The sequence below is a fragment of the Herpailurus yagouaroundi genome, unplaced genomic scaffold (assembly GCF_014898765.1).
Source record: "Herpailurus yagouaroundi ecotype Mexico unplaced genomic scaffold, PumYag 142, whole genome shotgun sequence".
Lineage (NCBI taxonomy): Eukaryota > Metazoa > Chordata > Mammalia > Carnivora > Felidae > Herpailurus > Herpailurus yagouaroundi.
Genome location: NW_024412397.1, coordinates 13,179,020 through 13,193,651, shown reverse-complemented (window position 1 = coordinate 13,193,651; position 14,632 = coordinate 13,179,020). Strand labels below are relative to the sequence as shown.

The window sequence follows — 14,632 nt, the reverse complement described above, 5'->3', positions numbered from 1 at the left end:
GTTTCGGATTCTGTGTTGCCCTCTCTCTCTGACCCACCCCCATTCATGCTCTGTCTCTCTCTATCTCAAAAAAATAAATAAACGTTTTTTAAAAAAAAAAAGAAAATTAAGGGTTCTTGCCTCTTGCATTCTCTTACACCGAAGTTCATTCTTTTGTGTGCTTCCGATAATTCAGCAAGAAAGCAGTAGCTTTCTGAATCACTGTGTCTTCAGGTTTCACTCTCATTATTAAGTTAGAATATGGACGTAAAATTCTAGGTTCAAAGCCCTCTTCAGCACTTTAAGGGTGTGATTTTTATTGTCTTCTAGAACCAGATTTGCTGATGGGAGAGTCGATGTCAAGGTTATTCTTGTTCCTTGTAGTTTTCATCACTTTCTTTCTGTTTCCGACGATGTTCTTGATATTTCATTGCATTATGAATATTTTAAAAAATTGTTCTCAAAATTTTGTCTTGTTCATCAGCATATTTTTTTTTTTCATCTGGAAACTTGTGTCTTGTATCAGTTCTGGAAAACTCTCGGCCATTGCTATTGACGGAATGTTTGTGTCCCACCACACCCCCACTTACATATATTAAAACCCTAATTCCTAATGTAATGGTATTTGCAGGTGGGGCCTTTGGGAAGTGGTTATGGTTAGATTAGGTCATGAGGGTGGAGTCCCATGATGTAATTGGTGTCCTTATGAGGAGATGAAGGGATCAGAGCTTCCTTTCTCCACCATATGAGGACACAGAGACTAGACAGCCATCAAGAAGAGAGCCCTTACCAAGAACCCAACCATGTTGTCATCCTGATCTCAGACTTCCAGCCTCCAGAAAGTGGGAAAAGTGAAAAAAGATGTTTGTTGTTTAAGCCACCCGGTCTTTATACTATTCTCTTAGAGCAAAGCAAAGGGAATAGTATAGCTATTATCCACTCATTGTCTCTGCCCACTCTATCTGTGCTCTTCCTGGATTCCTATCTGAGTAATATTGAGGCTTCTGGGGTGGCTCAGGCGGTTGAGTGTCTGACTTTGGCTCACGTCATGCTCTGACAGGTAGAGAGTTCGAGTCCCACATCAGGCTTGCTGCTGTCAGCACAGAGCCCCTTCAGATCCTCTGTCTCCCTCTCTCTCTGCCCTTCCCCCACTCACGCTGTCTCTCAAAAATAAATAAACATTAAAAAAAAGAAGAATATTGATGCATCTGGAGTTCTTTCTGTTTCAAAATTATTTGGAATATCTAATACATGCATATGGTCTAAATGCCAAATATCATAAAAATCCCAGAGCAAAAACTATCCCTCTCACTCTTGTTCCCCATTCATATGGTTCCTATTCTCCATGCCTACTAGAAATGTCTGTACATGTCGTCACATATACATAGGGCAGGCCATAAATAACAACAAACAAAATTGGGTTAATAATATTGTATGGTTAACTAAGGAGACTATTACCTCTTTTTCTCTCCCTTCCCACCCCCAAACAGGCATCAGAATAACGCACAACCATTATTTTAATGACGGGGAGAGTATACCTATATGAACTTTGAGAGGTAAGTGGGAAAGGGATCTGGAGATGGGTTAGGGGAAACAAATGAGCAAAACTTAGTCTGTCACTTTTACTGAAGATGAAACAATTTCTTGGCCAGTTTGGCAAAATCCACATTGATGCATTTAGTGCAACGTGAACTACAGCCAGTCTCCACGCTGCGCATTAACGCAGCCCAAGTCACTCCCTGGTGAACCGCTGTCAGTCAAGATAAAGAAGCCCCCTTAATCTCCAGCCTCCATGTGATACTTTCAGCTGAAAATAGTCTGGAGGCACCAGTGGATACTACTATCTGCTCAGCACACGTCAGGCAGGCACCACGGAATTTCCCACTGCAAGTCACATTCTCTAGTGAAGTCCAGAGAAAAACTCGGTGCTGGGTTCCCCACTAACATTCAAATGTTACACGCTGAGCCAGGTTCCCACAAGACATGTGTCCCATGGAGATACAAATGCAAAAGTTCATGAAGGACGTTCCAAATCTGTCATAAGTAGAGAGGCTCCTTCTCTCCTTCGATCCCTTTGGAATGTTCCCCCTGTCCTTCCTGCTCTCCATTCCTCTCACCACCTTGCCAAGCACAGGCATACAGCGGTAGAAAATGAAACAACAACTATTGTTTTCCCTGTGGAATAAATACGGAGGAGTGAGGGGACATTCATAGGAAGAAGTAAAAGATAATCAAAAAATGATGAACCAGCATCCAACTCAGTGACTGTGTCTAAAACATTGATCCAGTCCCCTTGTCCCTGGGGTGGGAGAATGGACATCCAACGTGTTGGAGTTATGCCCGGGTTCCACACCAACACGCCAACGGAGAAGAGGACCAATGTTCCTTGGATGCCTCTCACACACGGCACCTTAAAAAAAAAGCAGCTTTGATGATTTAACAGCAAATATTTCGCCCATAATATTTTCTGTTTTACTGCCCATTACCATTCCACTAATTTGGAGTTTTCTATTTAAAAAACTTTTAATTCTTGCAATTTTTTAAATGTTTATTTATTTTTGAGAGAGAGAGTGAGCGGGGAGGGGCAGGGAGAGAGAGAGGGAGACAGAGCATCTGAAGTGGACTCCAGGCTGACAGCAGAGAACCTGATGTGGGGCTCAAACTCATAAACTGTGAGATCATGACCTGAGCTGAAGTCGGATTTTTAATGGACTGAGCCACCCAGGTGCCCCTCTATTTTTTTTTTTTTTTTTTTTTTAGTTAAGAAGACTACTGGGGAAAGCCACTATAATTGCTGCCAATTGGCAGCCTAGAGAAGAGATTAAGCAAGGAAAGTGTGGGTTACAATTTGTCAGCGTTCAGGTCTCTACATGCGGACAGACGTGGAAAATGTGGCTAATTAAGTAATTCAGGCAAAACCATAGTCATCTAGCTCTGTCTTTTTATTTGAGCTCTAGGCCAAGATAAACTTGAAAGGAAGAGTGTCTGGGCTTCTGAGAGTGAATCAGAGGGTGGGGCTAAGAAAAGGGAGGTGCTAGAATTTTTAAAGAAGATTTCTACAGTTACAAATTACTTAACTCAGCCACAATCGCTTACAGAAGGAGCCCTTGCCAGTTCTGCTCGTGTGGAAGAAAACAAGGTATGGTAAAACTTTCTTTGTTTTAAAGTGTTTATTTATTTTTCCCTTCTTTGCTGAAGTGCCTAGGTAAGTAACAAATGATCAAGAGCTCCCTCAGACAGAAATAATAAGTAAAGAGAGCTTCATCCCCTCAAGAATTCTGTGCGAGTCAGACAGATTTAACCCCAATCTGCTTCAAAGTTTGTAGGGGAAAGAGGGCAAAGGGGGAGAGAGAGCATTCATTTAAAAGGAGTTACTGTTTTGCCAGGAACGGTGAAACTACACGGAATCTCCTTTAGTCACATTTCTAGATGGACGACCTCCGTATCCGTCAACCTAGGCAAAGAGAAATAGAGTACTGTGAGGATAATTGAGCCCCAACCCTTCTAACCCTTCTAACCCTTCTAGAAGAGAGGCCTGGCAACATGTATTTGAGGCCACTCATTAATGTATGGAACTAACGGTCTGGCTTTCGTCCCTGATCTCCCAGCCGACATCCCTTCCTGATCACCACATGCTAGGGACTGTTAGCTTCCTTCTCTTCCATGGAGAGTCCAAGCCCCAATCTTCCACTATGCACTCATCATGAAACACCCCAAACTATTGCTTCCCCTAGAAAATGGCTTTGGGTGAACATAGAAGTGGTGGAGGGACATGTTATCTTCTGGTAGACACAGCCCCACAAAGTAGGCAGTATCATCAGTATCACCGGGAAGGCAAGGAGTATTGAATATCCTCTTATGGAAAACAGGGCGAGGATCCTTCCCACACCGTCCTCCTTCACACCATCTTCTCTCCTTTATTCCTCCTCCTGTTCACCTTCGTTCATCACACAATCTCTCCCTTTTACCATTAAAATATTTTTTAATGTTTATTTATTTATTTTGAGAGAGAGAGAGAGAGAGGCACTGCAGGGGAGGAACAGAGAGAGAGAGAGACAGAGGGAGAGAGAGAACCCCAAGAAGGCTCAACGCCATCAGCGCAGAGCCTGACGAAGGGCTTGATCCCATGAACTATGAGATCATGACCTGAGCAGAAATCAAGAGTCAGACGCTGAACCATCCAGGTGCCCCTTACCATTAAAATCTTAAAGACAATGAGATGACAAAAGCAATGGCATTCAGAGTCCAGAGAATGGGGTTGCAGTGATAGCTTTGCTCTTAGCTGGCTGTGCATACGGGGCAGCACATTGAACCTCTCTGGGCCTTAGTTGCCTAGCAGATAAAACAAGGCAATTGGATTAGAGGGGACTGGGAGGTTCTTTGGGACTGTGGGTATCTATGATGTGATATTTTGATGAATGACACTGTCTTTTTATTATTTTCATAGTTCTCCAGCTTCTTCTCTAAGCCCTTGACAGGTTGAAATTTACATATTTAACATATATAATGTATGTGTTACATTTTTATATATTTATATACATGTAAGCTGGTACAGCTATAACTCTTGAAAACTGCAGAAGAATAATTTATTCTGAAAATAGCATAGTAGGATTCCGACCTACACATTTATAATCTTCCCTGAAAAAAATCATTGTCTAACCCTTGTATGGATCAATTATTTCCTGTAAAATATCATCCTAAAATTCTGCCTCCTTCAGAAGGTACTTTCTACTCTTGGGTCAAATTTCATTAATGGATTACCACTTCTACAAGGTTTTTTGTTAAAAAAAAATGGCAGGAATTGTTCTTTTATGTTCTGGGCTATACCTCATATATTAATGATGATATTAACAAGAGAATTAATGAAGCTGAAGATAACTGGATATTAACTTTGCATGAGAAATTAGCTCTTTCCTTAGAGAAAATTATTGTTTTCAGGAATTCGTTGCAAAGAATTAAACTCTAGAATAACTGTAAACCATAGGTAGAAAGACAAAGATCTCAGGCCCAAAGATATTACTCTCTCCTCCCTTCATGGTCAGTACGTTTTGGAAGACTCAAGCATTTTTCATATGAATGTAATTCATGAGATTTGAAGAGATAAAGCTTGATATAGAGGCAGTAAACAGAGCATCATTTGAATGAACACAGCTGTAAAGAGACCAAGGAGGTTATTTCCAAGATGGCAATGGATCTATCAAGAAAAAAATAGACATTGGCAAGTTTCGAATTACTGCACCCCCCGGGTTGTGGTTTTTTTCTTTAGTCAAGTAATATTAGCCTAGGATTATCATCTTCAGCAGTAAGCGGAAGCTACAACTGAGGCAGGAGTTAGAGTCTGGAATTAGATGTAAGCCTACGGTTAGGAGGGATTTCAGTGGGATCACCATTAATCCAATTCGTGATGAAACCAAAACTTTGCCTACACATGCCTCTCCCTTGATTCAGCTGTTTGACCAGAGAGAACTCCTGGCCTTTCTAAAGTTCTGAGGGCTAGGTGATATTAGCATAAGATGAAGTTCTATACGGTCATTGGCACTACTGGGAATTTCTAGGTCTAGGAATTTGATTTATGTTTCATCACTTAACCAGTTTGAGAAATTATTTGGCTATAAAATGACAACAGATTGAAGTAGTTATTTCTTTGATAGAACCCAAGTCTTAAAAGACTTACAATGTCAGTGTAATTCGAGGTGAAATTTAGAGGTTGAATGTAATTTTTAAAAAAATGAGAAAACCTGAGCTCTTTTGTTCAAAAAGACCAGTTTCAGAGACTCTCAAGTGAGTGGGAGTAAAGGCAAAGAGCCTGGAGTTCTTTACTTCTCTAAGAGCATTTCCCACTAAATTGTGTGTGGTTTCAAGTTTAAATGAAGAAAGTATGGTGGCTGGAGGCCAAACAACAAACATTGTAAAGAAGTAATAAACAGGTATTTGTCAGCATCCATTTTGTGTGAAGTCCAGAGCAAGGTGTCATTGGACATACAGAAAATTTCACTCTCAAGGAACTTCCTCTGGAGTTGGAAAGCTCTGAGCATACGAAGACAGAGCTAGTGGTGTGAGAAATGTCAAGCAAGGGGCAAAAAATGAGGTTGTGGGACATACCCTTAAAGCTTCTGAAGAAAAAGAGAAACTTCGAACAGAATTGGATTTTAATAGAGTCAAGGAGGGTCAAGGCATTCCAGGAACTGGGAATGTCACACATAACGGCGTGAATGAGTAAATAGGGTTAAAACGTGTACAAATATGGGTGATAGGTAAGTGATAAAAAGCATAAAGTTTCGTGGAACGATGTATAGTGATTTCTCATCTACTGCGGAAAGTCAGCAGTCACGTGGTGTATTGAAAAGAAGGACGGGGCTAACAGCTCCGGAGACCTGGTTCCACTACCTCTTTCGTTGTGGTTTTCTTAACACGGAGCCGCCAACTGACAGCATCCTATTGTTCTATGTTATGCCTTCATGCTAAAATTTGAGCAATTCCCTTAAACTCTCTGGACTTCAGGTTTCTTTTTTTTTTTTTAAGTTTATTTATTTATTTATTTATTTGTTTAGAGCATGAGTGGGGAAAGGGGAGAGAGAGAGGGAGAGAGAGAGAATCCCAAGGCTTCCTGCTGTCAGCGTAGAGCCCAACGCGGGGCTTGAACTCACGAACCACAAGATCGTGACCTGACCTTAACCCACTGAGCCACCCAGGTGCCCCTGGACTTCAGTTTTCTAGTATGTAAACGGATAGTGTTGGTGTGGAATTTTCCTACAGTTCATTCAGCTGTCATGAATAGGTACACATACAAGGATGAATGGAAACATATATGTACATAATGGATAGAAGTATATGCATTCTATATACTACATAAAATTGAATTCGATAATATTTATTTTTGTCATTGCAAGAAGGGGTGATTAAAGGGAGATATTTTGTCTGCCAACAAATCCTTTTTTCAGAAGTAAAATAAGTGGAGAGGATTAACAAGTTTTCCATCCCTACTTTATTTTTCTTAGGTTTTCCCAATGGACTCTCTAGTGAAATCAATCAACCGATTTGCCCTGGATTTTAGCAAAAAGATAGCTGAATCTCCTGAGGGCAAAAATATTTTCTTTTCTCCTTGGGGCATCTCAACCTCCTTGGCCATGGTGTATTTTGGCACCCAGGGTACCACTGCAGCCCAGATAGCCCAGGTGAGTAGGGGAGACCATCCTCTGTGGCCCTCAAACCAAATGCTTTCTTTGACTCTTATCATCATTTGCCTCCTGAAATCCAAATAGCTTCCATTATACGGCCATATCCTTCAAAACAAAAGAGACACTTAAACATTTCCTTAGGCCATAAAAAGAAGTCTTGGAAAGAGAATCGCTTAGAAAACTGCTGCTTGAGAAACAATGTAAGAGCCTGTGTTTTTTAGCAAGATCAGACAGAAACAATAACATTATCAAGTTTGGTTCAACATCAAAAACAATTTAATTTTGATTATTAATATATTTCAAGAAGTTATGGCTCATACTTCATTTTATTTTATTTTAAAATTTTATTTCCAGTGAAGTTAACATATGGTATTATATTAGTTTCAGATTCAACAATTCTACACATTACTCAGTGCTCATCAAAATGAGCTCTTAATCTCTTTTATTTTTTTCACCCATCCCTCCACTCACCTCCCCTCTGGCAGCCACGAGTTTGTTCTGTATAGTTAAGAGAACTGGTTTTTTGTTTGTTTGTTTCTTTGTTTTGTTTTGTCTTCTTTTTTCTTTGTTCCTTTTTTTGCTGCTTAAATTCTACAGATGAGCAAAATCATATGGTATTTGGATGGCTCATATTTTAAATATTGTCATCATCTTTCCGATCTCAGAAGGATTTTCTTGAAGACACAAATAGAAAAATCAAGTGAATTCTATTCTTTGTGATTTGTTTGGTTGTGTCTTCATTCAATCCCTCATTGTCTGAATGATCCTAAACAGCTCATTGAGAGCATTAAAATAATGAAACAATATTACCATATAAACAATTATTGATTTGCTGTAAGCATCTTCAGGCATAGTGTGTGTGTGTGTGTGTGTGTGTGTGTGTGTGTGTGTGTGTATACCCGTGAGTATAGCCATAGATCGCAAAAATATAATTAAAAATCCATATATGTGTTTATGTGTGCAAATGTGTAAACATACAAATATATGTGTGTTTTAAAACAAAAAAATATAAAATAGTAAATCCAGCCCTAAATCATGCAATAATCAAAAGGACAAGTGACAGAATTTCCACTCAAGGTAGTTTTCTCTGTGCCAAATATGGAAAAGGGCACAGCCAGTAATCCTGAGTAAAATAGGCAGAATATATATTCTGTCAGTTTCAGCCAATGATATCAGTCTTATTCTTTTGGTTCACATGATATTGCATAGTTTAAACACAACAACAAAATCCTCGTTCACGACTTGTTGATCATTAGTAATTGTTAAAAGGTTTAACCATTAATGTGATAGGCAATCTTTGGTGGACTCCAATTTGGGTCCATTTCACATAAATATATTATTGTGTGTTTCTCACCCTTGCTTTACTTAAATGTTAGTTAAATATCAACAGCTTCAGTTTGCAATGGAGATGGAATTGTTCATGTACCCCTGTCTGTTACTTTGTGTCAGAATAACCTTTGGTAAACTAGACTTTATTTCTTAGTGTAAACTGGGTCCAGGATGTGAGAAATGGAATTATCACCTTGTTTTCTACTGTTGCACACTTCAGAGGAAACAAGCATGTGCACCTCCTCCTTGTTAACTTCCAAAGGAAATGCTGTGGTGAACACAAAGAGTGTGTCTATAAATGTCAAAGTGGGGGGGGGGGTACACAATGAGAACCGAAACACTGAACTAGAATAAACAACTAAAATCCCTCAGTTTTCTAGATAACTAGAGCAATGGTTGCTTTTGCTGAAATTGTCTAAATGACGCTCTCAACAGAACACCTAGTTTTCAAAACAGCCATAGATAAAAAAAAATAAAACATGGAATACGAGGGAATGTTACCTCTGAGGGTATTCCCAACATCATCTCCAATGTCCTATAGAGAGTATTGGAAGAAAGAGACTAGCTACTTAAACTGGAGTTTCAAAAATCTATTTAAAAGTCGCTGATGACTTCATCCATTCGCATTATTTAACTGAAATCAGAGCCCTCCCCTCCCCGGGTTAATTAATTATATGTTCTGTATGGATGGGAATGACTGACTTGTATTTACTGATAAGTATTTCATATGATTACATCTTTGCAAAGTGTGTTCACGTATTGCCTTTTTGTTCAAATGACAGGTGCTTCAATTCAGAGACCAGGACAACAAATCTTGTCCTGAAAGTGAAAAGAAAAGAAAGATGGTATGTCTTATTTTTATTTTTTATTTAAAAAAAATTTTTTTTTTCAACGTTTATTTATTTTTGGGACAGAGAGAGACAGAGCATGAACGGGGGAGGGGCAGAGAGAGAGGGAGACACAGAATCAGAAACAGGCTCCAGGCTCTGAGCCATCAGCCCAGAGCCCGACGCGGGGCTCGAACTCACAGACCGCGAGATTGTGACCTGGCTGAAGTCGGACGCTTAACCGACTGCGCCACCCAGGCGCCCCTTTTTTTTTTTTTTTTTTAATTTTTTTTTGTCTTATTTTTAATACCTATTTTATGATCAAGGAGAAAACACTTGAAGCACGTGTCTTTTTGTGGCAAATTTCAGCACCCTTTAATAGGTAACTTTTCTTAGGAAAGTAGCATAGGGGCGCCTGGGTGGCTCAGTTAGTTAAGCGTCTGACTCTTGGTTTTGGCTCAGATCATGATCTCACTCACCGTTCATGGGTTTGAGCCCCACATCAGGCTTCGCGCTGACAGTGCAAAGCCTGCTTTGGATTCTCTGTCTCCCTCTCTTTCTGCCCCTCCCCCACTCATGTTTCTCTCACTCTCTCTCTCTTTCTCAAAAATAAATAAATAGTAAAAATTTTTAGATATCAGAAAATTATAGAAAAATTTCCAAAATACAAAAATGTGTACACTTTTTGGAAGGGTCATATCCTTTCCCTTTTTCTCTCTCCACCTTTTTCTTCCCTTTCAAAACTGCCCCATATTCAAACTTGTTCTTGCCTTTCCAAACTAAATGTGAAGAAAACAAAGCCCCAAAAACTTTTAAATTCTTGCACTGATAACGCTAAAGAAGACATTTTTTGTCCATCATGCAATCAATTTCAACTTTTGTATGCAGTGCACCAAATCATTTCAGTTCAATACAGGTTGTTCATATGTAGACAGTTTTTGTTGGACATTTTTATTTGACTAATCCCTTTTCTTTTAAAGGAATTCGGTTTGGGCAAGGTTGAAGAAATACACTCTCACTTCCAGGCACTCATCTCGGAAATCAACAATCCCAGCAATGCTTACACTCTTAAAACAGCCAATGCGATATATGGAGAGCAAACTTACCCATTTCACACCGTAAGTGCAAACATGTTTTAAGCTGATGGGAAAGAAAGAGCCATGCGAGACCAATCAGTAAACTCTTTGTACGTTTCTCTAGAGATCCCAGGGACAAAGTTAACAAATGTGGTCAGTATTTCTGGTAAACAACCATTTGGAGCACCCGTAAGTGTCTAATTGTAACGGAAACCAATAATCAGTCTCAAACCAGATCTAGCGATCAGATCTTTACGTCTAGAATAAAGGGGTACACTCGAGGAACAGCCTATGAACATGAAACGTGGTTTGTCTCATCTCTGGGTTAGCATTTGTTTCACAGGAAGTGGAACAAGTGGAGTAACTCAGGAGGTTTAATCTGCAGAAACAAAAGGAGGTACTCGTCCTGGACGTATGACTGCAGACTGCGGCCTCAAGAGCAAAGCTGACTTCGGGATCAGACAAGTCATTTCACAACATGACTTTTGAGACTTTAGGAAACACTCTTAATATAGAATAATACCAATTTCTCTCCTTCTCTGATGGTCTAGACCCCTCAATGCAGACCATGATTTCATCCTTGCTTCAGATTCAAAGGCTCCTCAGAGCCCATCTCATAAGAGAGCGGGTGCCCAGTGGGCAAACGGGAAGGAGATCAGATAGGGTAGAGGGATAACAATGTAAGAGATGAAGTACCTTGTGGTACCCAGTAGTGCTATCCCTGACCATAGTCAGTGAATTCTGGGAAGTTCAGGACTTGGGCTTTGTTATTCTTACGAAAGGCATGAAAGCATCCAAACAAGGTCTTAAAGACATTTGTTACTGGTAGTCGTGTGCATTCGGGTTTGATCCAGAAGCAGGAGGTATTTGAGTCCGGTGGGCACTGAGAGATGAGAAGGACACAGAGATACAAAATGATACATCTTTTAAAGTGTCCACCAGCCCTGAATGTGCTCACACAGGTTGATCGGAAGCCATGAGTCAAGACAAAGAATGGTGCCTTGTGACTCTTCAAATTTTTTTTTTTAACCAGATTATAAATTCTACAGAATTTAGATTTCTGGAAGCTGAGTTAACTCATTTTTTTTTTTTTTTTTTTTTTTTTTTACTGCACATGATTCCTACATAAAGTAATAAAAATAAGAAGTATGACAGCTGTCCTGAGGAATAAATTGGGTTCCCGAGGCAGGTGCTCCCACAAGCAGCAACCTTACAGCCCACTTATATGACTGCCATCAGGGTGGACATCAAAGGCTGAAAGGCCAGCTTTCTTCCCTCAGAAAGCCCGCTGAACCTCCGGCCATGCCTACCGATCAATTTCCACGGCAGTGTAGAGTTTTCCTCAGGGGGCCATCACGGGCTCATGGGCACTCAGAGTCCCAGGGGCCAGCTGCCAGACCCTTCAGGCTTCACTTAGGCTCCATCTCTGCTACAGAAAGCCAAGTGCAACCGCAAAAAACTCTTGCTCACTGGGGTCAGTCCTGGGATTCCTAGAGCCCTGTGTCTTTTCATTCCAGCCCCATTTCATAGGCATGAATAAATACAGGGCATGGACGCTCCGGAACTGTGGGAGGCAGGCCTCCCTCCCCATCTGGGCTTCTGCTTGGCGAGTCAGTGCCCATCCAGTTTTAGAGAGGAAGTATTTAGTTTTCGACCAAAATGGGAGTATGGAAAGACAGAAAGGGGCAATGAGGTGGGGGTTTGCACCTGTCCATCAGTAGACTTGATTTCTCAGTTTCGGATAAACTCTACAGACGGAGATATTACCTATATCTTCCAGAAATATTTAGAAGACATGAAAACATACTTTGGTGCGGAGCCACAGTCTGTTAACTTTGTGGGAGCTTCTGGACAAATCCGAAAGGAGATCAACTCTTGGGTTGAAAGCCAGACTGAGGGTAAGCTTTCACCAGGGTGCTTGACAGAGCACTTTCTCCAAGCATTGTCGTATTTTTTTTTTTGAGTTTGCATTGAGTATAAGTATGTGTATTTCGTAGGTAGAACTGTGGTCACGTTCTAGGTATTCAGAACATGTCTTTCTATTCATGCCTATGATTTTGAGATCCAAGCTTTCTCAATTAGTCTTTTCCAAAACTTAAAAGTCAAGATACCCCCTTTACTAAGTGGACAAGGAATACTTATATCCCAGTAAATCTAAAGAGAAGTCCAGGGGTAAAAAGTAGAAAAATGAAAAAAGGATATTTAGGACACTGCTACATTTGTGATTTCTGAAGAAAAATAGCTAGTAGTTAATAACAAAATTGTGGTCTTAAAAATGTCATGTGATTTTAAGTAATTTTCAAAATAAGGCCATGTGTTAGAGTGAGGGCTAAGCTGCTGTGACAAAGAGACCTGAAATACAGTAGCTTAATGATAGGATAGAAGCTCATTTTTCTTTCACATAATAGTCAAAATGGAAAGAAGCAGTCTGTTCCACGAGGCCATCCGGAGACCCAGACTAGTGGGTCACCTCTGCCATGCTGAAAACATGGCTTTCATATTTACTTCTAAGATGATTCTTATGTTTGTCATTTTATAGTCAGTAGGAAATGGTGAGAAGAAAGCCTCTTTGCTCTTAAGGACATGACCTGAGAGTTTCACACAACAGTTTCACTCATATCCCAAAGTCAGTCACATGGCGTACTTTATGCTTCGGTAACCAACCTGTGCTGATTTGCCTGAGATTTTCCTGGATTTAGCACCTAAAGGTCTCTCAGTCCCAGGCGAACTGGGATAGTTGGCCCCCTAGACTTGCTGTAATAAAGATCTATAAGATGTCATTTTAAAAAATGTCAGCAGAGAGCCTGATGTGGTGCTTGAACTCACAAACTGCGTAATCATCACGTGAGCCAGTAGGACGCTTAACCAACTGAGCCACCCAGGTGCCCCTATAAGATGTCGTTTTTATAAACTTTACAAAAAAAAATGTTTAATGTTTATTTATTTTTGAGAGAGAGACAGCAGGAGCAGGGGAGGGGCAGAGACAGAGGGAGACACAGAATCCAAAGCAGGCTCCAGGCTCTGAGCCATCAGCACAGAGCCTGACATGGGGCTTGAACTCACAAACCGTGAGATCACGACCCGAGCCAAAGCCAGACACTTAACCGACTGAGCCACCCAGGTGCCCTTAAGTCATTTTTAGATGCGTAGCCGCATGCTCACCTGAAATTTGAGTGTTCTATTTCTTTTTTAATTTTAATTTTAAATACTTTAAGTTTTTATTTAAATCCCAGTTGCCTAACATATAGTGTAATATTAGTTTCAGGTGTAAAATTTAGTGATTCGTCACTTCCATACAACACACGGTGCTCACCACAAGTGCTCTCCTTAATCCCCATCACCCATTTAACTCACCCCCCCCATCCAACTCCCCTCTGTCACCATCGGTTTGTTCTCTATCGTTAAGAGTCTGTTTCTTGGTTTTCCTCTCTCATCTTTTCCCCTATTATCATTTGTTTCTTAAATTCCACATCTGAGTGAAATCATATGGTATTTGTCTTTCTCTGATCCTTAGTTCACTAAGCATACTCTCTAGCTCTATCCAACTCGTTGCAGATAGCAAGATTTCATTCTTTTTGATGGCTGAGTAATATTCCATTGTGTATATATACCGTCACTTCCTTATCCATTCATCAGTTGATGGATATTTGGGCTCTTTCCATAATTTGGCCATTGTTGAGAATGCTGCTATAAACATTGGGGTGTATGTATCCCTTCAGATTATATTTTTCTATTCAAAAATTTACTAGGGTAAATACCCAGTAATGCAACTGCTGGACTGTAGGGAAGTTCTGTTTTTTAACTTTTTGAGGAATCTTCATACTGTTGTCCAGAGTGGCTGCACCAGTTTGCATTCCCACCAGCAGTGCAAGAGGTTCCCCATTCTCCACCTCCTCCCCCAAATCTGTTGTTTCCCGTGTTGTTAATTTTTTAGTCATTCTGACTGGTGTGAAGCGAGACAGGAAACTATTAAAATCCTACAAGCAGTAACCTGTTTGACATTGGATGTGGCAACTTCTTACTAGGTATGTCTCCTGAGGCAAGGGAAACGAATGCAAAAATAAACCATTGGGATTTCATCGAAACAAAATACTTCTGCACAGAGAAGGAAACAATCAACAAAACTAAAAGGCAGCCTACGGAATGGGAGAAGATATTTGCAAATGACCTATCTGAGAAAGGGTTAGTATCCAAAATATATAAAGAACTTATCAAACTTACCCAAACAATGAATAATCCAGTT

At 40.2% G+C, this 14,632-nt stretch overlaps 1 protein-coding gene across 1 annotated transcript in view; it reads left to right on the top strand.

The window, feature by feature from the left end:
* The first annotated feature begins 3,016 nt into the window (after positions 1–3,016).
* The window catches only part of SERPINB10 (serpin family B member 10), a 24,631-nt gene continuing 13,015 nt past the window's right edge, over positions 3,017–14,632 (top strand). The window contains exons 1-5 of the mRNA XM_040478613.1: positions 3,017–3,118; positions 6,978–7,154; positions 9,269–9,331; positions 10,294–10,431; positions 12,170–12,287. Coding sequence (XP_040334547.1) covers positions 6,987–7,154; positions 9,269–9,331; positions 10,294–10,431; positions 12,170–12,287 — 487 coding nt within the window. The 5' untranslated portion in view covers positions 3,017–3,118; positions 6,978–6,986. The remainder of the gene's footprint in view (positions 3,119–6,977; positions 7,155–9,268; positions 9,332–10,293; positions 10,432–12,169; positions 12,288–14,632) is intronic.